This window comes from Toxorhynchites rutilus, chromosome 1, assembly GCF_029784135.1.
Source record: "Toxorhynchites rutilus septentrionalis strain SRP chromosome 1, ASM2978413v1, whole genome shotgun sequence".
Taxonomy (NCBI): domain Eukaryota; kingdom Metazoa; phylum Arthropoda; class Insecta; order Diptera; family Culicidae; genus Toxorhynchites; species Toxorhynchites rutilus.
In genome coordinates this window covers 14,826,511-14,840,519 of record NC_073744.1, presented here as the reverse complement: position 1 = coordinate 14,840,519, position 14,009 = coordinate 14,826,511, and the positions used below count along the sequence as shown (strand labels likewise).

Genomic DNA, 14,009 nt, shown 5'->3' with positions numbered 1-14,009 from the left:
TCGCATACCGTTAGATGATTAGGCAAAATGTTGATAACTATTTGCGGCGATAACCACTACTATAATACATGAATTTAATAGGGATTTGTTTGCAATTGAATTCGTAAATTGTTTCATTCATTCACTAGTTTAATCAATAATTTACCCAATGAGGAACATTCGAAGTGCGATTATTACTAATTGAAAAAACACAAATGATTACCAACGGCAGTCCTACGTCAACCTTGCGGTTATATCATAGGTATAACCCATCCACCGTTTTTTTCCAAAATATATATTTTTATCAAGGCTCATATGGTGTTAGCCTGACGGGGCCGGAGTTCAATATTTTGACAGTTTTTCTTATTATCTATGTTAGTAATATGTAACCGATTACTCGCGGTCGGCTCGAGGTTAGTATTACAAGTGTTCTCGTAATTGGGATGTTGCTGTCTCCAATGTTCTGTACGTGTGCCCGACACGGACATCTTTTTTTTACTTCCTATTGGGATGCAGCTGACCATTAATCAGCAACGCCCCCCTAGTCTGTACCTCATATCTAGGAATCCAGGAATAGAAATCCAGGAATCCAGGATAGAATGGTCACTAGCCGGCGCAATCATCAGCTCGTGTAGAGTTGTCATGAGCGGTACAACATTTGGCTCTTGTTGAATCATCAGTGGACTGCACGTGTATCTGTAAAGAGTGTGTGTATGTATTGCCGCGACTAAGTAAAAGTTTATAGATCGGATAGGAGGGATATGAAACAGGGACACAACGGAAACATCATTAAACGTTGACATCGGCGTTTCTGAGGAACAGTTATAGATGAAGCAGAAGATCGGGATCACGGCTACCTAAGATATCCCGGACGGGGATATCCGATTATCTGCCTTGTGCTCTCAGTGCTCTAGAGAGCTGAGAGCGAGCAGCATGGAACCGGATACACGACCAGACAACATGCTCGATGTCGTGGTAGCCATCGCCACAATCACAAAGATTGTTTGCTGCGAGCCCAATGCGATAGAGATGCGCGTTTAGGTTGTAGTGATTGGACATAAGCCGAGATATCACGTGAATTAAATCACGACCTACATTCAATCCCTTGAACCATGCACTCGTCGAGACCTTAGGGATAATCGTGTGTAACCAACGACCGAACTCATCTTCACTCCACATGCGCTGCCAACTAACGAGTGTGTCCTGACGAGGAAAGTGAAAAAATTCATTATAGGCAATTTGCCTTTCAAAAAGTGTGCCTTCTGAAGCGCCCACCTTAGCTAGCGAGTCCGCTTTCTCATTCCCCGGAATCGAGCAATGAGAGGGAACCCATGCTAAGGTAATCTTGAATAATTTTTCGACCAAAACACTCAATAGATGTCTTATTCTTGTTAGGAAATAAGATGAGCGTTTATCAACCTTCATTGAGCGGATTGCCTCTATTGAGCTGAGACTGTCTGAAAAAATAAAATAATGGTCGATGGGCAGTGTTTCAATGATCCCTAGAGCATAGTATATCGCACCCATTTCTGCGACATACACGGAACAAGGATCTTTGAGTTTGAAAGAGGCACTGGAATTTTCATTGAAGATGCCGAAGCCAGTGGACCCGTTTATGTATGAACCGTCAGTAAAGAACATTTTATCAGATCCAACTTTCCCATATTTTTCCGAAAATATCGACGGAATAACACCGAAAATAACGACGTAGGTGATCTGGTATTCCATGGATTTTTTGTCGCATGGACAGATCAAAAATGACAGAGGAATTGCAAAAGTATGGGAAGCAAACTTGGTTGGAGATGCCTGGTGAAGGGTGCACGTCGTGGGTAAGGTACTCATGGTATAAAGACATAAAACTTGACTGAGGAGTCATTTGTAGTAGATTTTCGAAGGTATCAATCAACAATGGATTCATGATCTTGCAACGGATGAGAAATCTGTAGGATAATTCTGTGAACCGAAGAGTAAACGGGGGTACTCCTGCCAAAACTTCGAGACTCATCGTATGTGTCGAATGCAAACACCCCATGGCTATACGCAAGCAACGATATTGTATCCTCTCCAGCTTGAGAATATGAATCCTGGCAGCTGATCGGAAGCAAAAACTGCCATATTCTAACACTGACAATATCGTTGTTTTGTACAACTGTATGAGGTCTCCTGGATGGGCACATGTTCGGATTCGTTCACTCACTGAGTGGTATCGTATGACCAACACATTGACTGAAGAAGCTGTTTTCACACGCTGAAAAAAGTTGGATGCTTTCGTCGATTCTCTCGTCAATCACCAGCATTGATATCAACTATGCACGACTAAAAAATAGCTCTAAATTGGGATTAGACTTAGCAATGCTTGAAATGCGATGAATCACGAGATAGTTCAGCCAATTCATTAAAATTCTTGGATAAAGAGAACAATATTCGAGTACTAATTAACTCCTATTTTGCAATTCAGAGTAAAAGTTTTGGTCCAACGTGTAGGTGTACAACTAATCAATTTACTCACGAGGCGCCTCTGAAATCAATCCAATTGAATTTCATGGAATAATTAAAACTTTACGTTTACACCCGGGTTAAGAGCATCAGTTGAAATAACCTTCCGAATTAAAAAGTGTCCCGTTAATCAATTTAATTCACCCCCGCCAGTTTTGATCAATACAATCGATGTTGCGCCTACGTATTTGGAGTCCGCGCTTCACCAATGGAACGCCGTCTCACGCGTAATCAACGCGTTATATCCCTTTCCCTTCGCTTGGTCGTGCTTTTGTTGTTTGACGTAAAAAGGCGAAACACTTGGGGAGGCGCGCTGGATGACGGGACCTCATCTCTGGTAGGATAGAAGTGGATTTATTGAAGACGAGCGTCTTGGCTTGGCTTTGATGCTATCGGCAGGCCCCCGTCTCATTATTACGAGAGAGAAAATCGATTTTCCCCTCAAAATCCCTCATCATTTGCTTTGGCAGCAGCCATCGGTCAACGGCGGAAGTGTTCTGGGCGAAAGCGAAGATGCGACGCTTTTCACCGGAAAATGATTGAAGCAACTTTTCCATTATCATTACGTCCTCGTCCTCGTCGTCATCGCCAATGGAGCATTTGCTTCACGATATTACTTTTCCTCCGACGCGTTTTCATTCGTTTTTATAACAAGCATCTACAAAAAAAAGGAAATGACGATTTGACAGTGTAATTAGAACGCATCTCATCCTGATTTTCCGCTTTTTTCCCTTCATTTTCGCACGTGTGTTCGTTGAACACCGAATTGAAATTTGCAAAACAAACAAAAAATAACACTATTATGTAATGATGATGGTAGAGATGTCCAAATTTTTCGTTTATTCGATTATTGATTAATCGTCGGATCATTTTTAAATATTCGATTCATTCGAATAATTGTCTTTCAGTATTCGATTAATCGAGCGAATATTTTTTTCTTGTAATAATAATGAACAGACATTACATAATAAAAAAGATTATGATATTATAATTTTACAAGTTACATTAAATATAATTGTAAAGTAAACATGGAGTAGAATCATAGTTTTTGAATGAAATGATATTTCAGTATATTGATAAATTTACCATTTCAGGATTTTTTGTATCACGTTGTCTATCGAGTTGCCGATGTCAGATGGTCGCTGTCGGATTAAAAAAATCCATAGCCTAACTCTTGACCTAAAAATGTATTAACCTTGAAAATGGTTCCTTTTGACATAGAACTACGTCTTTCTACGGATTTTGGTGATTTACATAATAAACGAATCGGAAATTCCCTAAGATTTGTTTAATATGCTATACATTAGAATCTCCTGGTTTGTTAATGGTTAAAATACATGAAAACTTTGGGCGTTTTCATTTTCCCATACATTTGTTCTGTCCATTTGTGTGCTCTCCCGAACAGAGCTGTCAATAACGAGCAACTTATCGACGAGCAGCGAAGGGGAAATCGTAGGATTTAAAGTCTCCGTGAACGAAGGAAAAGAAGAACGATGAAGGGGAATACTTCTTCTTCTTCTTCTTATATGGCACTAACGTTCCTAGAGGAACTCCGCCGTCTCAACGTAGTATTACTTGCGTCATTTTCATTAGTACTTAGTTGAGATTTCTATGCCAAATAACACGCCTTGAATGCATTCTGAGTGGCAAGCTCTAGAATACGCGTGACCACAGTGCAAGTCAGAGGAAATTTCTTTGAAGAAAAATTTCCCCGACCAGAACGGGAATCGAACCCGAACCCCCGGCATGTTAGGTTTGACGCTAACCACTCGGCCACGGGAGCACTTAAAATACTTGCCTAGAGTATAAACAGTGGATCTCGCTGAGGCAAACTTTCATTCGGAATCGGACTGTTGAGCAATCCAGTTCACTTTGCTTTTGCTGTGCTTCGATCTAAGATTGGACCCCACCAGTGGTAATCCAACTTGGATATCGTCGTGTGGTTTTTTCAGTTCGTTTTTGGCGTTATTCGTATCGTGTATTTTTCTTTGGACGCTTCGCGTAGTGTGTGATGAGCAAGAAGAAGAGGAAGGCTGCCTCGAGCACTGCAAAGAGCGAACGCATTGCCAGGGGCAATCAAATTTCGAGGCAAGCGTCATCTATTGAAGCACGCGATGTTGGTGCAGCTCGCACTGAACCAAGTCTTCGCGAGTGACACCGCATCGAATAACAGCGAAGTAGGCGACTTCGGCGCGTCGGTCGTAAATGTAAGCGCCGTTACCCAGGCTGAACCAAAATCAAGCTCCCCCCACTGGTGGTGAAGGCGGTCACTATTGACAAACTCATCAGCGAATTCGCATCGATGGGTTTTACAGCAGAGTCGGGCTGTCTGACATAATTCAGTTTTTTCCAAGCAGTTAACATTGTTTGTTTTGTTTTGTTGATGTCTTTGACATTGCATGAATGCATTAAACTGACGTTATGGCGAAGCAGGCATTAAGGTTGTGTGCCAAAAAATCATTTGGGGAATACCAAGTATCTCGAATGTCGTACTGGAATGTTATAAGTTATTTGGGTTCGCGTGTCAGTCGCAAAACTGCCATTAACTAGGATTGCGCTAATATTGATCATAATAGAGCAATGCTACTATTTTCGAGGTTGTTGATATTAACAAAAAGAGTTTATTTCGCTTGTTTAGATACCAAGAAAGTAAATGTCGTTCTGGAATGTTGTATGTGATTAGGTTTCGTTTGCCAGTAGAAAAATTTCCTCCACTAAGGGTGGCAGCTGCGCTTATCTCGAGCATGAGAAAGTAATGCAACTTTTTTCGAGGCCAGTGATATAAACAGAATCGTTTCTTTTGAGAATAACGTAAAATGATGAGAAGTGTTTATATTCCTAGTAGTTAGATATATTGATGTAGTTATGAGTTATGATCGACTGTAGCCGAGTCTATGTCAATTGCGAAAAAGGCCACCGGAATAGCGTTCAACGTAAATTTTCAATACATTGACATGAAATTAATTGCGACATATGATCAGCTAGTGTATTGTTCTGCGAGGGCAAGAATGAATCATCAATCAATTATCGTCAACTAATTCTACAATGAAAAAACATTTCAGAGATTATTCTACTAAGCAGTTGTTTCTAAAATTTCACAGCACTATAGAATAATATCCGAAGGTATAAACAAGCGACTTATAAAAAATAACAGCTTAGTTCTACGTCAACAATGCGGTCGTATCTTGGACACAACCTCTTATAATTTTTTTCATTAATCGCGATTACTGAGATAACTATTCGATGTATTCATATTTTGATTTTTCATTATTCGATACCAAATTACTCGATTATAAATGCAGATATTCGATTATTTGAATTAATCGAACGATTAACCGACGTCTCTAGATGATGGAGTGCACGGGCGCCCCTGAACAGTTGGTAGCCGAGGTGTGGTTTCGAATGAAATTTCGAAAAGTAATCTAGCTGATGCCCGAAATCTGTCTATGCGTGTTATTAAGCTTCAACACAACACAACCACGTTTCCGGGCAGGATCGAACCACGAACGTAACGAGAGGCAACGGCAGAAAAAAAACACGTCGTCGTACGTTCGCTCTGGTGATCCGTTAAACAAGCATTGCGGAACTCGATAATTGAGTTTCCGGCCCCGCTTTTCACACGTTTGCCAGTCAGGCGAAACTTTGCTAATGCAATGTCATATTGGGTGTTGGGGTTCTTTTTTTTATCATTTCTCCGCCGCTCGATCATTCCGGTGGGTTGGTCTGAAACATGGCCCCAAATTACAATGACAAAAGTTCATCTGTTTTGATTTAGAATGGGAGAAATCCATTTATGTCGAATTGCGCATGCTAACGGCCAAATATGATCACAAATATTCCCATAAAACCACAAACAACAATTGCTTCCACTTACCTCCCTCATCCGTCATCACGAGCACCGTGGTTGGCGGGCCAAGACCTTCCGGATTGAACACCTGTATCGACACCAGATACTGGGTGTACGTTTCGAGGTTATGAATCTCATGGCTCTGTGGAAGGGAGAAGGATAGATCAAAAGTGAGCAAAACAATAACAATAAATCACCACAAGATGACAAAATGTTCTCGGAGATCTCCAAGTCGGATACACGGAAGAATTGTTCGTTGGTTCGTCGTTAGCGGAATTATGGAATGACGCCCCCGTTGGTGATTAATTTGAGGCAAGGATTTACAATCGTCTAGAGTGTTATCTATGTACGCACTTAGATGCTTTTTTTTGGTCCGCCCTTTGTGTCACGATAATAACGACGGTGCGTTTGACAAAAATTATATCTTTCTAGGATGGAGACATAAATATCGCTTAAACCGTAATATTGTACCCATTGCGTTTATCGTTGCTTTATTGCAGCTGGATTCGGAGAATTCAGCTTCCCAGCCAGGTAGTAAGTATCGTTTAAAGGCCTCCGGTGGGTTTTGCTACACAAACCACCAGATGGGAAAACTTTGTGTGGATACAAGAATTTCCACTTCCAGCCGGCTGAGAAACGCCGAAACTATTTATGGAACGGCTCTGAAGGAGAGCCGTTCCATAAACCGGGCTCGACCCGATTAGAGACTAGAACCAACACTGCCTAGCCGGGGGAGAGAGTGGATATAAGTTTAAATCATCGCACACCTCGGAGCTGAGTGCTGGAAAATCCTCCCGTCATGCATTAGTACTAATTTTTGCTGCCCCCTCACAGCCAGCCAATGGTGGAGTAATTAAGCAGCAGAATACCGAGCTGGGACCAGATTACATTGGCCAAAGTTTCCCTTTTTTGATGTATGTAGATGTTTTTGCTCGCAAAACTTTCGGCAGTTCTTCCGGATTTGTTGGGAAGGTGTTGTTTTTGTTTCCCCAAAACTTTTGCCGGCACCTTTTTGTGTGTGTGAGCGAATGTCACGGCAGAAGAGCCCCCACAGCTGCTCGTAGTCGGGGTTAGTGGCCCGAGGAAAAGTTTCGACCGTAAACAAGCGCAATATGGCGGTGCGGAAGTGTGACACAAATGTAGGTTACATGTTCGGTATTCGGAGTGTGGACTACACAATGACTTAACATTCCTGATTCATTCGTCTTATTTCGACAGATTTGATGGCAGTCAAATTCGAGATTCAACACTACGAGCTCTTTTTTGATAGCTCAACGACATAGAAAATTTGAGTATGGGCTGAAGTATAAAAATTTTGATGATCATGTTTGCCCAAATTATTCTTCGTACGAATAATACTTTATGAATCCTTGTTATGGTGATTTATCATAACTACAGACTATTCTGTATTTCCACAGATTTTTAACAATTTTAAGGCCATAAAGCTGTAGTTACAGATTACAGTTTTTTTTCGGATTTCGCACAAAATATATAAATTTTACGAAAATTACTTTCCAGTAATTCCGTGCCACATGATGAGAACAGCACCTCGCATATTTTATTTGTCTGTTATTTAAACTATCTACCCCATCTGTATCAATTTTTATAGGATTTGAATCAATTTAAATTCAGACAAGAAAAAAAATTCTTTAAGAAATTATCTTTGCCCTTACTGCTTACATACCATGTTTTTGTTCTTTTTTATACTTTGATAGTTACCCAATTCTTGAGTTGTACCAATCTTTGTAATCATTAAATTTTTCAGTGTTCATGTGCAACCGAAATATAACAGTTAGGCTGGAAAGTTTATAAGGTAACACAGTAAAACTATTTTTTGTTGTTGCAAAATTCAATTTTATTATTCAACATGAAATTCATTATAGTTTCTGGATACAAATGAACAAAGAATTCTTCAAGAAACTAAATTGCAATAAGTTTATTCTCACCACTTTTAGGAACAACCAGTATTTTGATTTTGATTAGTATAAAGTCATTCTTATCACTTGAGTATTCCTGATGCGATTCTGGTTCAACAGTTGACGAATTCTGGAAGATCACAGATTCGACTTCAAACTTAGTGATGAAAGATTCAATTAACAGCTGCGTAGATTTGTTTTGCTTTATTTATCCCTAAATTTATTAAAGAGATTTCCAGCCGAAAGGCGAAAAATATAACTTTCCTTTACTTTTCATTTTTGTTGATATTCCTGACATTCTAAGGGCTTGAAAAATTAACACAAATCAGACATCAAGACTCCAAAAGTGATAGCAAATTGATAATTCGCGAGTTCTGGAACATAAAATCGCACTCGTAGTCAAAACAATGATTCTATTCTACTTGCTTACATATGAACTATTGGGGGTCTCCGTAGCCACATTGGTTGCGCGTTCGCTTAGTAAGCGATCGATCGTGAGTTCAAAACTCAGGGCCCCCATTGACCATATTTGTGTTGTTACAGAATAACTACGTCCACGCAACAATCATCAGCGAGGGAGATCGATCCACGGTCGAAACAAGATCGATTCATCCATACAACTGCGCTCTGCTCTGCAAGACACATCGGGCTGCTGTTCTATACATAACTCAACAATGGATCAACGACTGTCTCCGCTGTCCAGTCTTAACTGTGGATAATGGAAGAACAGATAGAAAACTCTTACGCCTAAATGGCTACTGTGTAAATGTGTACCATTTCCAATGGTATAAAAGGGAATACTCTAACGCCGAAAAATGGCAACTGTGTAATGTGCTAATTATAGATATGATAAATATGTGACATGTACACGATTAAAATTCGGCTCTGTTACAGCTAAAATGCTAATGAGCCTAAAATGAACAAAAGGGATAAAAAAAAAAATATGAACTACATATATACATTTTTCTAGTTTTCCAAATTTCAATACAGAAAAAGAGAAAAAACCAAAGATGGGAAGGATCAAACCAAAAACACAGATTTTATTAGGGTAACTCCGCTAGTGGATCATTTCTGCATTTCTGTTCTACAATTTAGAGGTAAGCTGCTGCTTTCCAAACTAATGAGAAATTTTAAATTGGATCACTCCTCGACAATATCCCGATTGGTGTTTCTTCTTCGAATCACAAATTCTTGTCCCTAAATTATGTGGATATTGTTTATACAAAAATACTAAAATAGCGAGGAAAATAGAGGATGGGGGATAAAAATCTTGGATTATACAGTAAAACATGTTTTTGTGCGTTTTATTTTTGTGCGATTTTTTTTGTGTGATTTTTTTTGGTGCGGTGTATGAAAAGAAGCATATTTGACATATTTTTAGTTTTTTTTCGATGATCTATATGCATTTCGGTGCGAATAAAGCATATTTGTGTCTAAATTCTCAAATTATTCACATCCTTCCATCAAACGCTCTATGCAGCGCATGACATGATTTCCAACAGAAACAGGTTTCGACATGTAACTAAAAGCACACCACAGCCACGCGCGCAACCGAAAAGGCAAATTGTCCCATCGTGAAGCAGGGAAACAAAAGGGTATCGAACGGTGAACGGCGTGGATTTGAGTTATTGTCTTGAGGGTAACTTTTTTATGCGGTCCTTATCTACCGCACAAAACAAGTTTTTTTTCAAACGGTATACCGAACACGATTTTTTAAAGCTACTGGTGAAGTTTCGTAAATTTTTTTTATGCTTTTTTTTGTGCGGTCCCTATCCCCTGCACAAAAAAGGTTTGCCTGTAATTCATTCGAGATCATAGTGAGTGTGGAAAAATAATAAAATAATGTAACTGTAATCAATATTTGGATTTGGACAGAGCAGGATTTTGGAAACTTTTGGGAATTCAAGAAAAATTATCGCATGAGTATTAACATAATTACGTAAGTCTATTAATCAAATAAGGATGGAAGATATTATACTAATTCAGATTTGCTCAAAGGAGAACTAATATTTTTTGGGTAATGTCATTCGCCATCTGTACATTCTGTTCATGATTACCATCCGTTGCTTTCCGACCAAGAAAACATTTTAGTGCTTCCGGCGCTCCTCTATTAACTCTTTTTTCTCGACGTAGGACTGTGTCTATCAGTAAGAATACAAACTCAGGAAATACGTTTTGATGAAATAGTTTAAACTTTCATAACTGTTTGTCTACGGACACTAAGGAGAGAGGAACTATTACGACTATCCACCTGCCTGCATCTTATTAGGCATGCAAGAAGTCACTCGCAAATTATATTACGCATTCTCGCTCCAGCTAGCGAGCAGTCAACATTTCTGCTTAATGCTGATGCCACACACAGCGGTTTCTCGTGATACGAATGATGAGAGCAAAATCACTTCAACGGGTCGATTGCGATTTTTTCGTAACTTCAAATTCAAGGTGGAAACTTGATGAAGTGACTCACCCGTCGGATTCTTATGTAGTCTGAGTGAGAGTGGTAAAATGGAAAATTACATGATGTTCATTATCATCCTACCTACAGCTTAAAGGGTGTACCATTTGAAATCCGCACTCACTAAAATTGCTCTAACTTTTGATCCGTTGCAAACTGCAAATTTATCGATTTAAGCTTTGGTTGGAGAGATTTTGGGTGCGCTGTACAATTATCAACGAACATGACCACCTTTGAGGAGAAAGAGATATAAGTATGATACATTCCCATTACATATAATTCCCGAATCAATACCTTTCTATTTTCATTGGAAAATCTTTCGTCACGTTGCATAATCCATTTCTCAAAAAGAATAGAGGTCATCCAGGCCTTGGTGTTACTCTCGTATATCACTGGTAATGATTTCTTCTTTTTGAAACACCGTGGGTTTTTACTCTTTCCAATGACTAGCAATGGTAGTTTATCGCTTCCGTCCATGTTGGTTGCACACATGACTGTCAGACGTTGTTTCGAATATTTTCCTCCGTGGCAAGTTTCTGATCGAAATGCAAATGTTTTGTCGTTTTAAAAATTTACTTCCTTTAAAATTGGGAATTCCCAGTTTCTGGGCAAATTCGCAAGCCTTCTCCCGAAGAATAGAACCTGAGAGAGGTAAATTATTCTCTCTGGCTTGATTGACAAAAATTTCCATTGACCGTTCCAGCTTCTCGTTCCCAACCTTATACGCTTTTTGTCCACATTCAATTTTCCCATCCGATGCCATTTTTCATTTTGCTTGAATAGTGTTGACACCGTACTTTATGCAATACTGAAATCTTTTGCAACTTCAGACACCTTTCGCCCATACTTTTCGACCTGTTCGATGATGCTCAAACGTTGCGCTATGGTTAGCGTTTTAATCGTTCGCTTGAAAGGTTTTCCCTGGTTTTCCATACTTGAAAAAAGGCGAGTGGGTAATGTCGTGGACATAACCGGAGAGACGTGGGACCTTCTCATTCCCTTCCTCCACTTTTAATTCGGCGGAAATATCTCGATGCTAATGATGATGGGCACCATAGCCGCCGCCGGCAACTAGTTGCTAGCGGACTGACTATGGAATTGTTATTGATACTAAAAATTTGATCCACAGAACGGACAACGTATACATCTATTTCTCTCAATGCAACTTATTCTATTTCTAGTTCCCAGGCACATTGATTTTGAAGTCCGTGTTAGGGAAACACAGCTCGGGGGAAACAAAAATACCCCCTACTTGCATGTATATTTGCAAAGCGGATTCCCACAGGTACATTGATTTTGAAGTCTGTGTTGGGGAAACCGTAAGGCGGACCAATCAAAACTTGGCGGTTAGTGCGTTTAGATAACGCTTGACATTTTACAGTTATTCAACTGTTTGTCTCATGGAAAATAACATTTTATCTATTGTGATAGACGCGTAGATATTTTTCCTATCAATTGATGGAAACATCTTTCCGATCTATTGAGAAATGTTCGTGTTATAAGCATTCGGAATCTTTCATTTTTTCCTGCTTGTTCTGTGTTTACTTCTTGTCTGTGAACACTTCGTCTTCACTTTCAAGAGCAATTGAAATGACAGCTAGAAACGCACAAAAACAAGTACGCGAAAATCAATCGAGTCAGCGAGGTAAAAATCCATGGAAAAATGAAACAAAGCCCATCGAGTAAGAGAGGCATCGAGTAAGGGAGGTATCGAGTTAGGGAGAGAAGAATGCATGTAAAATCAAAGGTGCCATGAAATTCATCGAGTTAGGGAAAATATCGAGTTACAGAACATCGAGTAAGGGAGAGTTGACTGTATATATATATATTTTTACTGCACTAGAAATATTGTTTTAATATTTGCATAATCAAATGTGCAATAAAGTGAGCTTACAAGGGAGCGGCCAACAGTGTTTTTGGGGTTAACGGGCAGTGGCAACTATATTGTCTTGTTTTTATTTCCACTGATTCAATAGTTTATTTTTTGTCAAAGGTAAATATGTGATCTTCCTCATGTAAGGATTATATTCTCTGAAGTATCTATTGTATTCCATCTTTGAAAAATCATAACTCGACAACGAACACAAACATCTATCTTATTTTTGGATACATTATGTAGAAAAATCTCAGCATTCAAGAAAAAATATAAATTAAATATAAGTAAGTAAATTAAAAGACAGAAGTCTTGAGTTACGAAATAGAAATGTTTATTAATTGAAATGAATAAATAAATAGGCCTTGGATCCTAAACCTTGTCTATATATAAAAATGGATTTCTGTCTGTCTGTCTGTCTGATTCTTATGGACTCGGAAACTACTGAATCAATCGACATGAAAATTGGTATGTAGGGGTTTTTGAGGCCGGGGAAGGTTTTCATGATAGTTTGAAACCCCTCCCCTCTCTCCTAGAGGGGGCTGCCACACAAATTTCTACATTACTCGAGAATTAATCAAGCAAACGGAACCAAATTTGGCATGTTAAGGTTTTAGGGTGCAATAAATGTTTTTGCGGTGGTAAGAAATGAACAACAAATTTCTGCATAACTCGAAGACTAATCAAGCAAATGGAGCCAAATTTGGCATGTGACGATTTTAGGGGGCACGAAACGTTTCTATGGTGAATGGACACTCCTCCCCCCTCTCTAAGGGGCGAAGAGGGTAGGGGTCTGTCTTTATTCTATCATATTTTCTGTATCAAACATTTATTCCATGTAACGGAGAAACATGTTATTGCGTCTGCGATTGGACTCATGAACTTGTGCTTAGTAAGAAAACGTGAATGTTTGAAGGTATTGATAACAAAAACAAATTTTGGGCGGGACGAAGTTTGCCGGGTCAGCTAGTTCCCATATAAAATCTCAACGTCAACACATTAAGCTGGTCAGGGTGTTACTGAATGTCGTATTTTTTTTTTTAATTTAATTAATTATAGAATTTATTCAGTTCTATAGTGTTATACATATGTTTTCATTTTCAAGAGATACAATTTTCAATTTTTCAACCTTTACAACCTTTTACATTATTATTATGTTTGTTTTTTAAATTTTGTTTTGTAAATTTATTTTTAGATTTGATGAATCTTCATCATATATTGATTTTAATTTTATAACCTACTTAACCTAAATTTTCATAATTTCCTTATTTGTTAGCTCACGAATGAGACGATGTTCAGACGATGCAGCGCTCGCTGTTAACCACTCGTAGGACTCGTCTATACGTTGCTGAATGGTTTTGCACCCGGAAATACTATGCAGGTCTCTAATTCTAGTTCGAGGTGGTGCATCAAGGATCATCCTCAAGAGTTTGTTCTGCACTA

The 14,009-nt window shown here is 39.0% G+C and overlaps 1 protein-coding gene across 1 annotated transcript in view; it reads right to left on the bottom strand.

The window, feature by feature from the left end:
* The window catches only part of LOC129763235 (tyrosine-protein phosphatase 99A), a 279,440-nt gene that overhangs the window by 84,617 nt on the left and 180,814 nt on the right, over positions 1–14,009 (bottom strand). Inside the window, exon 8 of the mRNA XM_055762109.1 lies at positions 6,350–6,464. Coding sequence (XP_055618084.1) covers positions 6,350–6,464 — 115 coding nt within the window. The remainder of the gene's footprint in view (positions 1–6,349; positions 6,465–14,009) is intronic.